The following is a 13,070-nucleotide window of genomic DNA, read 5'->3' as shown; positions in this document are numbered from 1 at the left end:
AACAACACATTGCAAGGCGGCTATCGCAGCTACGAGCCAGCCGACAAGTACCAATCCCTGCTCTTCCGAGCTAATAACCGCGAATACTACGCAACATACGAGACAGTCCAGAGCATATATGAAAAGGTGAGTCTGCGCTTTGAGAGGTTTTATCTCCAACAGGCTGGTAACATGTGCTGGGTGCCGCACGAAGGTAACGTGAAACGAAGTGTACCTTGAGACAGGAGAATGGCGCATTGGTAGTCAAACGGAATGAAACTACTCGCTTAAGATACAGCGACACTGCTCTTTCGCATGTCAGTGTCCCTTGTTACTGTAGACGACCGCAGAACAAGGAGGGCAGTGAAAATGACTTCTTCCGCGGAAAATTTCCTGAGAACGGCGACTAGCCTCCCCGTGGTGAGGTTGAGCAGGGAATTTTGAGCAGTTTCGCAGAGGATGCATACTCAGACATATGCTACTGTTGTCTGACTGCCACTTATGCAGAGTTTCGTGCGCGAGGAAAAGGCCATAACTACTACCACACCGCAATACCAAACAGCAGTAAATTTGAACAGTCACGCCTATGAGCAACGTGCTCTAAATTTCGTCATTTGTTAGAAAAAATGGCTGCATCGGGCTCAAGAAACCGACAAGAACGCTTGTAGTTTGCACGGATGCCGCCACGTGCCGCGTGGCACTCGACACTCAGAATCAGCGTTGGAATTTGGAATGCTTGTCACATCGCAGTGATTTTCAATGGCCGTCGGACATAGTCGGTGTGCACGAAGGAAGTATTTTATAGGTAAGATTTCACACCGACGAGCAAGAGTCCACCATGATAATCATCATGTTAGAGGTGGATCTCTCAGAGTTCCCTAGTTTTCTCAAAATTACTAGTTTAAAATTTTCCCATTCAGTTACAAGGTGTTTGCTACCGGCGGCCAATAGATGATGCTAGCTGCTCACGTCCAGAAAAACAGGGCATGACGGATAGTAAATGGGAGAACGCAGCTTTTATCTCGCACGTTGTTCTTCAGCGCCGTAGTAATTTTGCCTCTCTGGTATAAATCGGCGCCCCGAATGCCATGCAACTTGGATTAGGGGCAAGAAACATCTCTGCTTTCGTGTGAATACTTGCCCGATTATGGTGGAACAAAGAGGCACTCGAGGAGCTCTTTTTGCCGGCACGTGCTCATACAGGGAAGAGACAGAGCGTTGCGCTACTACTCTAGTAAGTGGTAAATAGTTACGCCATTTCAAATCATGAACGGCAAATTTGACTTTGCATGATATTTATATTTAACCTATTAAACTGACCCCATTTCGTACTTAAAGTATGTAATTTACTGCTCGCTTTAATCAGAGAATCAGACAACAGTCACCTTTGGAAAGAACTGATATATGGAAGTTCATTGTTAGGTCCGACAACAATTCTGGAAATGTTATTCCAAAAGGAAGCATGTCTCTGATTAGGTACCTGGCAGTTTCGGCTTCCACCAGTTGGAAAAACACAGTTTACTTCCGGATTGAGTGAAGGTTTCCCATTAGCCTTTGTGGAGCATAAGAGACAAAAATAATAACTAAAAAATCTGCAATTTGGTCGAGAAGTGGCTTCAGCAAAATAATTTATTTTGGACACCTTCCTAAGAGACATCGCCCAACGCCATGTTGGCCATCCAACCCACCTCTTCCAACATCTATATCTGCGCCTTCCCTGCAAGAGGGCCAGAGTGCAAGGCCGGAAAATAGAACAACGTTTACTTTGCCGTTCTCCTGCCAGTACTGGTTTCGTAGTCTCCCGAACTAAACTGGTTGGTTCTCTCACTGCCTTATATTGTTTAAACACAATAACCTTTCTGTAGTAATGCCATCACAGCCACGTTTGCTAAAGGCAGAGTTAACGCGTGAAAGTATAGACTAAGCCTCGCTCACTGTTCATCGAACAGTGTCATATTGTATCATATTGTTGGGAAGGAAGACATCGTAGTCTGCTCTCTAAAATAAAAAAAATTCGGCAGTAGGCTACATTCACGCGAACATGTGCTGCCAGCGAAAACAAAACAGAAAAATATTGTGTTCTCAAGGCGCTTCATGTCATACCGGTAGGGTTGCCGAGAATGTCCTGTTCACGCACTCAAGAGGTGCGACATTTATTGCCTTGTAAAGAAAGTAGGTTCCCGAGCTGTTCTATTTTATTCACACCAGTGCAGATGGCTTAATTGGGCTTCCACTCTTTCCGCATAAAACCACTTGTTTGTTTGTTTGTTTATGGGGTTTAACGTCCCAAAGCGACTAAGGCTATGAGAGACGCCGTAGTGGAGGGCTCCGGAAATTTCGACCACCTGGGGTTCTTTAACGTGCACTGACATCGCACAGTACACGGGCCTCGAATTTCTCCTCCAAAGAAATTCAACCGCCGCGGCCGGGATCGAACCCGCGTCTTTCGGGCCAGCAGCCGAGCACCATAGCCACTGAGCCACCGCGGCGGCCATAAAACCACTGCCACTACTTCCGCCAAGTTGCCTGTCGATGGTTTGAACGAAACTATTAGCGTGCTAACTTTTCGACGCGAAAAACCCGACAACCGGCTATGCTCTTTCAGCGCCTGTGTGACGGATTTCACTCACATGAGACAATATTACAGACGTTTACTCCTTCATTGAGAGATATTCGACAGAATGAACGAATGGACCAATCATTGCTCTATGTTCTAAATGTGTGACGGTGTGAAAGGTGGAATTCAGCGCACAGTCAGACTTCGCCTAAAAATGGCCCAGCTTGTAATAGAGCGCCTCCTTTCTGCGTTGAACGTATTAGCACGCCTAACGAACAATTTCTCTTAATTGCACATTGCATTCTTTTACTCTGCGTTCCCGTCCATATATGCTTCTAAGCAGCTGCGACCGTTTAAATGACTCTGAAATTCTAGATTTTGGTATTTAACGTGCCTAATCGACACACGGGCTGTGAAGAATGCCGTAGCGGAGATCGGAATCAATTTGGACCACCGGGGGTTCTTTAAAGCGCGCTGACATCGCAATGCACACGGGCGTTGTTGCATTTATCGCCTATAAAAATGCGGACGCCACGGCTGGGATTCGATCCCGCGACCTTGAAACCAGCAAAACGATAAAGCCACTGAGCCACCACAGCAGGTACCGCTCAAATAGAACGTATTGCAATAGGGCAGTATTCGAACCCTGCGACTAAAGAATTAGTACACGTCGCACATTGAAAGTGATTAGATTACTCATAGCACGCTGCGACAGAAACAGACTGAAGAAGGAAGAAGGGTGCAGGTTTGCGTCGTCGCGTCGTTCCTCTTTTCTTCTTCCTTTCGCAGGATCAGTTTAGAATAACGTCATTTTTTTTTTTCCCAGGCAGAGTGGGAAATGTTTCTCTACGGCGGGTAACTCACAAAGCAAGAGCACTAGAAGGATTTTGCAGATAAGCTTCGTTCCACCGACCACCGCTTGGGGAAACTTCCTATAATATCACTTCAAAGGAGAGAAAATGAAAACTTAAACGGAGTGGGAAATGTCTTAAGCGCACTTGATGCATATTTTCGGCTAGACGTGTGCTTCACAAACCAAGAACACTTTATAAACTAGCGAGGAACTAAGCTATTTCGCATGTTTTCATCGCGCTGAAATATGTTGCAGTACGAAATGTACATCAACGACGTCTCCGACGGCTGGGCGCTGTTCGAGATCCAGCGTGACGGCGCAGCCAGCTGTTCGTCCAATCAGATGAGCTACGACCGCCTCGAAGCCGCACAAGGTCCAGCCCGCACCCGCAGATACTGACACTGGCGCCGTCATCCCTATGCGACTATTGCAAGACGGCCATGGGACTTCATGATGCTCCCTGCCTTTGAACGCTGGGTCTTACACATAAGCGACAGCGCAATAGCGACTCACAAGAGGCCATGGAGAGTGTTTGTTGCTTTCTTGTAATGTCTGTGCCTGCGCAGTGATAAACGACGGGCTTTCTGTTCTTTTAAAGGAATGCATGTACTATCGGCAACAAAAGATTCACGGGATGGGTGTTCTGGGGAAGAAAAAAATTCTCTTGCGACCCAGTTTCGGGGTATTGTTACCAGCAGACAGAGTAGGTAGATCCCATTATATCTTGACAGATTTGAGGCGACTGGATTACGTGACTGTATCGAATTTTCCTTCTATTTTCCAAACACCCGCGTCCCTGAACTCTTGCTGCTGCCGACTGCACATGCATTCCTCGTATATGACGTTTCTCACTGCCCGACGTAGGCATCGCATACTCGTTTTTTGTCGCTATGAATTTTATTAGTTGTTTCGATGTTTCATTTCTGAATTTCAAGCGTGTCTCCCGACTCCTGTTAAAGCACTCTCTGCGTTTTGTTTTGGTGTCTCTTTCTATAAATAACCCTCACAAATCCTAGTTACACCCACTTCAACTGGCCCTCTTGCCTATTCGTGCGGTTTGTTGCGTCACATTTCTCTCAACATGAGCAAGGCCCGAAGTTTTGTACTTTCAGCAGCCATTTCCTTGAGGCTCTTTTTCCCATAGCTGCCACCGCGCTGAGTACTGTACAAGGGCAGCACGAAGGCCAGCGAACGGCCCACGTACTTATGCGCTTACCTGCAACACTTAAGATTCATTGATTTGCAAATAATGTAGCCACGCGTAGGCGCAAGACCGCATTAGAAGGAAGTATAGCGGAGCAGGAAATTAAGATAAATGAATATCACATTCGAAAAATAAAAATATTTCAAGTGCATTGCACAGCGTTAACATGTGCAATTTGCAGCAGAAACTTATTTTCCAGTAATAAGTGATAGCTACCAAGAAATGTTTCAATTTATAAGCAATAAAGGACAAAGTACTCGATGTTATTAATCCGTGTAGCTGGGGTCTTAAAGTACTTTAACTCATTAAAAGTAAGGCTTGCGTTCTCCACTCTAATCATACATTGTGCCATCTATAACGCCTCATTCTGTTGTTAAAGGGGAGGCCTCAGTACCATAGAGTTTCTTACTATTACCATTACCTAGAGAGAAAGCTGGCGACCCGTCTGTGGGAGTTTGCATGGAGATCCCTCGGGACCACTTCAGCCACCATGGGCGCTCAAAGTATCATGGGGCGGTGAGCTACCGACTGCAGAACTACAACTTTTGGCCAAAAAATAATGCAAAAATAAAGGCTAAGAAGAAGAGGACGTCTCCGCGGTGCCGCACTTCGTCGTCATCGCTGGTGGTTCTTGCGCGAGGCTCGTGCTGGAGCTGCTTCCTTCGGCTGGTTCTGCTGTCTTGCTACGACCTGACCGCTGCGTGCGTTGGTCGCTGTGACCCACTAATAAATCCACTGTTCACTTGGTGGAGGGTGCAACGATCCCAGCCCCCGAAGTCGCCCTGGAAATCCACAGTCGCACGGTGTCCGTTCCCATGGAGGACCGAAGCCAGCAGCCCCCGACCCTGCTTCCTGCGACCTGCGACCTGCTTCCACCTATCACCTGTACTGGTCCCTCACGTCAACGCGACCAAGTGAACAGTGGATTTATTAGTGGGTCACGGCGACCAACGCACGCAGCGGTCAGGTCGTAGCAAGACGGCAGAACCAGCCGAAGGAAGCAGCTCCAGCACGAGCCTCGCGCCGGAACCACCAGCGATGACGACGAAGTGCGGCACCGCGGAGACGTTCTCTTCTTCTTTTTACAGCTATTCGATAATCAAGAGTGTCCTAACATTCAATATCCTGTATATAAATTGCAACAAACGTGCTAAAAGCATGTAAATGCAAAGTTTGCCCAAAATGAGTTAGCTTGCTCTCCGATTGGCTAAGTATTGCACACCACATAAACTAATATTTCGTGGTTAACAGGCACACTTTTAAAAAGAAATATATTTTCAAAAAATGATGTTGGTGACATTTCTGAAAAGAGAAACCTTTTATTGGCATCGCGTGTTGCGTTTTCGCTACTGTGGCTCTTGCGCACTACGTTTGCGCCAAAGTCGTCTGCGTGCAAAGCGCGCACACGGAGAACAGCGTTTCTGGCATGAAATAACTTAGTAGGTCCACTCTGTGTTCCCAAAAAAATCCGACTGTCCCGCACCAAGTAGCTCATCGGTCCATGATGCTTTGAGGCTCCATGGAGGCTGAAGTGCAGCGCCGACGGCTTTCCCTCTAAGTAATAGTAAGAAACTCTACGCTCAGTACAGTCAGCGCCTGCGTGTTGTCAGTTACATTAAGCATGAATGCAGATAATCGGCCCGGGGTGGTGCATTGGTCGTGCCTCCCTTCGCCAATTATAGTAATGATAGCATGAGTTGTTTCTGCGGATTCGTGATCTGCGGAGTTAGCAATCGGAATAAGCTATCTGCTAATCTGCTAATAAGCTATCTGCTAAGGCCCACACTCCTAGCAGCCTTGTATATCGAATCACAGAAAAGCGCGAAACATACCAAAGGTGATACAAATATGTTAATGCCGATTCCAAGTGCTTTTTCCAAATCTCGTGAGTTACAAAAAAAAACAAAAACAAAACAAGTACCTAGGTTTAGAATGTTCCATAATCGTAGGAGGTGTCTGGGGAAAGTGAGGAAATAGTTTTGACTGGAAAATTGGTTTGGCGGTTGTGTGCACCGTATACTGAGTGTAAACTAGAGCTGAATCTTTCAAAGCATATGACATCACGATTGGGTATGTTTTGAACATTTTCCTTAAAGCAACAAACTATTTGTTAAAAACATCGTTAAAGAATTCAGTGCCCACGTAGTCAGAGCATGTGACTTCTTCAAGGCAACGACGTCCTAATATTAAACATGAAGGTTGACACGGGCTCGTTTGTCCATCATCAATAAAAAGATAGGAAGCAGCGCTAAAGAAGTGGACAGCTAGCAGAGATGACACCTAGGTTGTCCCGCTTGTTATTGCTTTCTCGGCTTTTTGCTGGTATCGTAGTATCGTAAATCCGCCCAATTTGGCTTCACAAAAAGACCAACAATCGTACTCGGGGAACAATTTTCCGGTTAAGTTCAGCATTAATGCGATATACATTTTTGTCAATACTATTTGTCAATCCTGTATTTTGGTCAAAAATTTTATTTCAGAAATCCACATAGCCTGTAACCCTCAGCCGACCCTTAATACTCGCACACTTCTAGCAGTTGCCTTTGTAAATATGTGCTACTGCAACCGGAATCAGTGGTTAAATATTTAGGCGTTTTCGTGGACCAGCACCTAACCTGGAATAAACATGTGGAGCATTTGAGCAAAACGTTACGAATTATGGTGGCTTTTATTTACAATCTGCTTGGGAATGTCTTCTTAATTTAAGAATTACAATATGTAAAGCTTCAGTTGAATCTGTCCTGCGCTACGAAATAACTTTATATGGAACATGTTCGGAACACAGTATGCAAACGATTAATACGGCCATCAAAAGAATAGTAAATAGTATCGCTTATGGCAACGACTGCAGACGGCACTATTTCGCTAATGAGTAGGGTAACTGTACTCAATGAAGTTGTCATCATCATCAGCCTGACTACGTCCACTAGGAACTATTTCTCCCTGCGGTATTTAACGACTTTAGAGACGAACTATGCAGTATTGAAACAAGAGCAGTGTTGAAAAACATGTGGCGCTGAGCAGCAATGTAGGAATGACATTTGGGAGTGGTTTGCATGTCTGAACCGCAGCTTCTTTATTCTTTTTATACCGCCTGTGTCTGGCGAATTTTTTGTGCTTGTCAAGTATAACTGTCTTTTCGCTTTTTTTTATTTGATTTTTTTTTGTTTTTGTCGGGCAGGATTGAATCCTGCTAGCAGATAATTGGATTGCCTAGACGTTGAGGATTTGTAAGTGATGACAAATCCACCAACTGCCGGGTCAGCCAACACGCGCTATGTGCTTAGGCTACCAAGAAGATTTGCGTGTATGCAAAACGGGTGAATAAATTTTATTGCATTGCGTTTTCGTTCCACTAAAAGCCTAAACTGAAATTTTGACCCCTTGTGCTACCAAAGGCGGTTACACCTCATTGCAGGCTCATATTGCGGTGAAGCGCAACATGCACTGAAGTGGCTAGATGGACAAGTGGCGACATGATGCGGTTCCTCGATACACCACAGCGTCGGCGAATGTGGGAAGCGTTACTTCCATGAATTCCGTGATATGCGGTAGCGGCAACTATAAATGACTTAGGTGACGCCCATGTGGGTGATGGCAACGAGAGGCGAGCACATCTAAGCGAGTGTGAGGGGACGTCAGTGTCAGTGTGACCGAGTGAATGCGAGAGTTAGTGGACGTGAGTGCGAGTCCCCTACGTGGTGCCGAGGTTGGTTGGTTGGCCTCAAGTAGAATGGCACATACCCACTACGGGGGAGTGGCCGAGGTATTCCTCCGATTCATGCCTCGCGCAGGTGGCTTTGCTCTCTTTGATGCGATGGCCGCTGGAGCGAGTTCGCTGCACGCGCAGCGATTCCGGCTGTGTTGCATTTTTGAAACGCTGCATTTGTGCTCACTTGGCATATTTAACGTCTACTTCTATTCTATTCCTCTGAAGCTCCGGGTTGTTGGTAGAAATACCGCAATTCTCGCGCGATGCCTGAGGTGGCGACGCTGCGTCGAAAGTCCTCAACGCACAAAATCAGCTGTTCAACAGGACGTTTACTGCGCGTCATGTTCAGCAGCAGCCTTTCGTGAAAACACATGGTGAGGACTTGAGTAGACATAGCAGGAACACACACGGTGTTCATAGGCTCCCGCTCATGTCCGGTTTCGAATTCTGGGACTGCGCAGAAAAATAAAATGTAAATAATTATCACAATAATAAAGTAATTCTACTCATAAATGCTGCTTTGAACCGCCTCAGAGGTTTAAATTTGTCACCTCGAGGAGGAAGAAACCGGTGTGGATGTTGGGTCTAAAATCTTTTACCCTATATCAGTGAGTGAATATTTTTTATCCACACCATGGCATCGAGTTGAGCAGACCGATTTCAGTGAGCCTCAGGGTGCTTCGGGTGGAGAGGTTACACCCTTGTCTCGCACGTGCTGCTGGCAACACTCAAAACACTTGACCGCCGCAATACCCTTCCCTACCGCGCGATCACCCACGTAAATAAAGTGGAACCACTTGTTTAACTATATGGGCGGAAATAATTACATGAGATTACAAACCAGTTCATATGGTTGTTATGCTACACCCAGAAGCTTATTCAATATTCTTTGAGAACTGTCTTTTTTGCATTATCAGCTGAATTATTACCGATTAGGCTTCCTTGTATAGGTGCGATGGAGATTTAGGGTAGATTAGCTAAACCGCGCGCCACTTGTAAGCACAGGTTCGATGCTGATTACTTGCACGAAACAGTAAGCAATTTGTTTTTCGTCGCAGTCTAGTTTACGGACGACCAATTTCCCGCCGGCAAGTTATTGGCATCCTATGTCAGCTCTTCCCCGCGTGCAGTAGCGTGCAGTCATGAAGGAAAAAAAAACTGACCCTCGGATGCCATCTATTGGCGCTGTGGGTACTCAGAAGATCTCTAGTTCCGGCGGCCGCCACATGCCGGCGCCACTTTAAGAGTCAACCGGATTTTGATTAGAGACGCTAATTGGTCACCTTAACTAACTAGATGTTGCCCGCTCTGTAGCGTACTCTGCGGTGTGAGCCGTTCACACAAGGCCTTCTTTTATCGTTCCCAACCCAAGCTTCTTTGTGGTCGAGGAATTCACAGCGCGCCTCGCTTTTAACCACAAGGGCACGGGTTCGAGTCCCGGCTCTACCAATTTCCTTTTCAGCGCAATTACTATTCGTTCTTCAGGGACATTACGCAATGGTGATGGAATGGCGTCACGACCCTGTCGACTAAAGAGGAACTGTGCAGTGACGTCATCACTGTTGTACTATGAAATCGTTGTGGGGTGTTAACGCGCGCTAGGTGATAATGGTCGCAACGCCACATCGTCGTCGACCAATGGGATTTTCGTTCTCACGCCGCGGTAGTTGCCGCCGAACGTCCGTTCTAACACTGTTGCGTTGAAAAAGTTATTTTGCTCTACGTGAAACATGACGGCGAGACTTCATACTCGCTTTAGTGTTCCTTGTCCCCTAGTGGAAATCAATGTTGCTTCTTTCGAGAGCTCTGTGTATAGCTCCATAAGTTATGGTACTATGCAGCATTGCCAGCGCTTCGCTGCTTCACATGTTTATGATGCTTGTATACAGGTAGCTTACATTCTAAAAAAATTCGATTCATATTTGGTTTGGTTTGGTTTATGGGGTTTAACGTCCCAAAGCGACTAAGGCTATGAGAGACGCCGTAGTGGAGGGCTCCAGAAATTTCGACCACCTGGGGTTCTTTAACGTGCACTGACATTCGGTTCTATGCCTGTTCAATACATATTGAACACTATTCGCACTCGGTTCGGTAGCAAAGCTGGACTGTTCGTATTCGATTAGATTTTGAAAAAAGTATTATTCGTATAGTATGAACCAAATTCATAGTATGCACCAAATTCTCTCTTTCAAAGGAAATCAGTCGCAAACCTTGCCCTGGTTACAGTAAGGTATACAGCTGCAGGCGACAACTAAACTGGAGTTGCTCATGAAACAGTCAGAGATAATCGGGCGTCAATGGCCTTTCACTGATTACAGCTTTGCCACAACAATATTTCAGAGTAGTTCGAATAGCATGTGCGTCACTGAACATTATCGGAAAAAGCCGATTGGAGGCATGGGAAACGGAGGTCAACGGCATCACTCCGCGGTATACAAAGTGAGATAATCGTAAGTGTTTCAAGGTAGCAGGGACAACACCTGATGTTCGAACGAGCAAACGATTGTGTTTCTCTCTTCAGACGTGAAGCGATAAAGCGAAACGGCGAACTGCACTCGCCTCGAACCGGAGCTAGGCAGCTGTATTGGACTGCAGCCTTGCGCACTCCGAAAAGAAATTAGAATTTTTGTTTGGGCGAGTTGATTCATTTCTAATAAGGTACGTACTTGCACGAAGAAGACAAGACACTACGAGGAAACACATACGACATGAACAGATCGCAACTTCCAGCTGGTTTATCTTATAGTAAACACCTGCATTTACGCCAGTGAGGATTACCACGACGTCCTCGTGTATCGTCGGCCTGTCTCGTCTCGTGTGCGTTGCGTTTTGTAGCGCCTTATTTCTTGAAATGTATTACTCTGTTCCACATGAAAACTGGAAGCTGTTCGGCAGAAGATTGATAGCACTGACGAAATAAGCTTTTGGAACCCGCCGGGTGGCTCTGCGGTTAGGGAACAGCTACCGAGCCGGTGTTCCCGGGTTCGAGCCCTGTCGCGGCGGCCGCGTTTCGATGGAGGCGAAACGCAAAAAGTGTCTGGGTGCTGTGTGATGTCAGTGCACGTTAAATGTCCCCAGGTGGTCGATAGGATAGGATAGGACAACTTTATTCAGCTGTAGCGCAAGTGCTTTTATGCGGTTCAGATGAGTCCATCTCCGCAACGGTCGGTTGCCCCTATTCCAGGTTTCCGATGAATGCTGCCGCCGCTGAGCTCGCCGCATCAGACCGACCTGGTCATCGCGGCAGTCGCTGGAGAGCCTGCCCTCTCATTGCTCTGCACTTGGGTTTGGTATAATTGCAACGACGTCGACTTTTTGACATGACCAAGCTATGTGATACAGCGTAAGTTTTTCATGGCACCACGGACAATTGTGTGCGTGAAGTGTGGGGTGAATTTTACTTAGTGTTGTTGAGGACGAGGTTCGGGGTCGCGGCTCGACGGAACCACGGTCAGCACGACGCCCGTTCCCACCACCTGGACATGGAGTGCCGCTGAGCGAAGGAGTTCGAAGGTGACGAAAGATGACTGAATTTATTTACATTTTTACTTGAGCCAAGAACAGAAAGTGGGTTTCGACCGCATTCATCGCGAGTTTTATAGCGTCCTTCTTCCTTAATTTCCCTAGGTTGAGGACGCCGTCGCCAGGGTGGCAGTAGCCTGTACTTTCACTCGTGGGCGCAAACTCACATCCACGCACTTGTGGACGCGTCCTCGTCACGTGTTGAGCCTGGGAGAGGAGGACGCCTTCGAAGAAAGTCTATTGCGGAATGCGACGTTCTCGGACCCGCCGATTGCTCCCCTGGGCTGCCGACACCTGACCGTCGGATGACATCCGTCGCGAAGAGTCGGAAAGCGAGGTAGGGTAAAGGACGGAAGTGGTGCTTTGTCCTTGGTGACGTCCGCGAACGTTGCAGAAGTCCCCCGCCAGCCCGCCGCGATGCTCGGTACGCAGAAGAGCCACCGAAACGAGGGCCCTTGACATCCGCCATAGTCGCTTTTGTGTCCCGTTGTTCTTTTGGCTCCCGCACTGAGACGCAGTAAAGTACGCAGCCCTTGCCTCATGGTCAATTCGGCACGTCTCGAGGCCAACATCGTCGAGTGGACAGGGGTTTCTCGGAACCATCCAGGAGAAACATGGGTGCTGGCTGCTTCCTGCTGACGCCGATTTTAACAGTGTGTTTAGCTTTGGATATGTCCACGTTTGTAGTTGTCTCTATGCAACACCCTCTTATTTGTTTAAGAATTTGTGCGGTAGTGGGTACCTCATCCTGCTGCCTTTGTAGCTGATTAGTATGGCCGAGTATTGCTGAGGTACTGACAGGGATTCCTCAAGGTCGTTGGCGTTGGATGCTCGGTAGTTAGTATATCCTCGAGCTATCCTGTCCGCCTCTTGGTTTCCTGCCACCCCCGTGTGCCCCAGTACCCAGATGATCTTATGTTTGATCGGCTTGTGTGGTTCTGCATCTGTTTGTCGTGTCTTGCAGTCTACAAAACGGAGTATGTGGAGCGCTCTGTGATCGACTCTGTCGCAAAGATAGTTGCGGCAGGCTGCTTGTGAGCCAGTAAGAATTGTCAGTGACCGCCCAACCCGATGGCCCTCCGCTGCCGCTACAGCGACGGCCGTTTCTTCAGCCTCGGCTATCGTGCCGTCTTGCAATGAGGCGCTGGTAATCTCGTGTAATTCCGAGTTGACTACAGTTGCCACTGCGTTGTTGGTGTCTTGTCCCCTGGTCATGGCGTATGCGGCAGCGTCTACGTACACT

At 47.3% G+C, this 13,070-nt stretch overlaps 3 protein-coding genes across 4 annotated transcripts in view; 1 reads left to right on the top strand and 2 right to left on the bottom strand.

The window, feature by feature from the left end:
• LOC149339946 (uncharacterized) overlaps positions 1-3,867 on the top strand; it is a 12,885-nt gene extending 9,018 nt beyond the window's left edge. Inside the window, exons 6-7 of the mRNA XM_089550610.1 lie at positions 1-126; positions 3,645-3,867. The exon at positions 1-126 is cut by the window's left edge and continues 174 nt beyond it. Coding sequence (XP_089406736.1) covers positions 1-126; positions 3,645-3,788 — 270 coding nt within the window. The 3' untranslated portion in view covers positions 3,789-3,867. The remainder of the gene's footprint in view (positions 127-3,644) is intronic.
• The window catches only part of LOC149339943 (acetylcholinesterase-like), a 113,992-nt gene that overhangs the window by 43,102 nt on the left and 57,820 nt on the right, over positions 1-13,070 (bottom strand). The gene's annotated exons all lie outside the window — the stretch shown is intronic.
• Positions 1-13,070, bottom strand: part of LOC149339944 (acetylcholinesterase-1-like) — a 245,475-nt gene that overhangs the window by 175,124 nt on the left and 57,281 nt on the right. The gene's annotated exons all lie outside the window — the stretch shown is intronic.

This window comes from Amblyomma mixtum, chromosome 6 (genome assembly GCF_055824585.1).
Source record: "Amblyomma mixtum isolate Tamu chromosome 6, ASM5582458v1, whole genome shotgun sequence".
NCBI classification, from domain to species: Eukaryota; Metazoa; Arthropoda; class Arachnida; order Ixodida; family Ixodidae; genus Amblyomma; species Amblyomma mixtum.
This window is presented reverse-complemented; position numbering and strand designations above follow the sequence as displayed.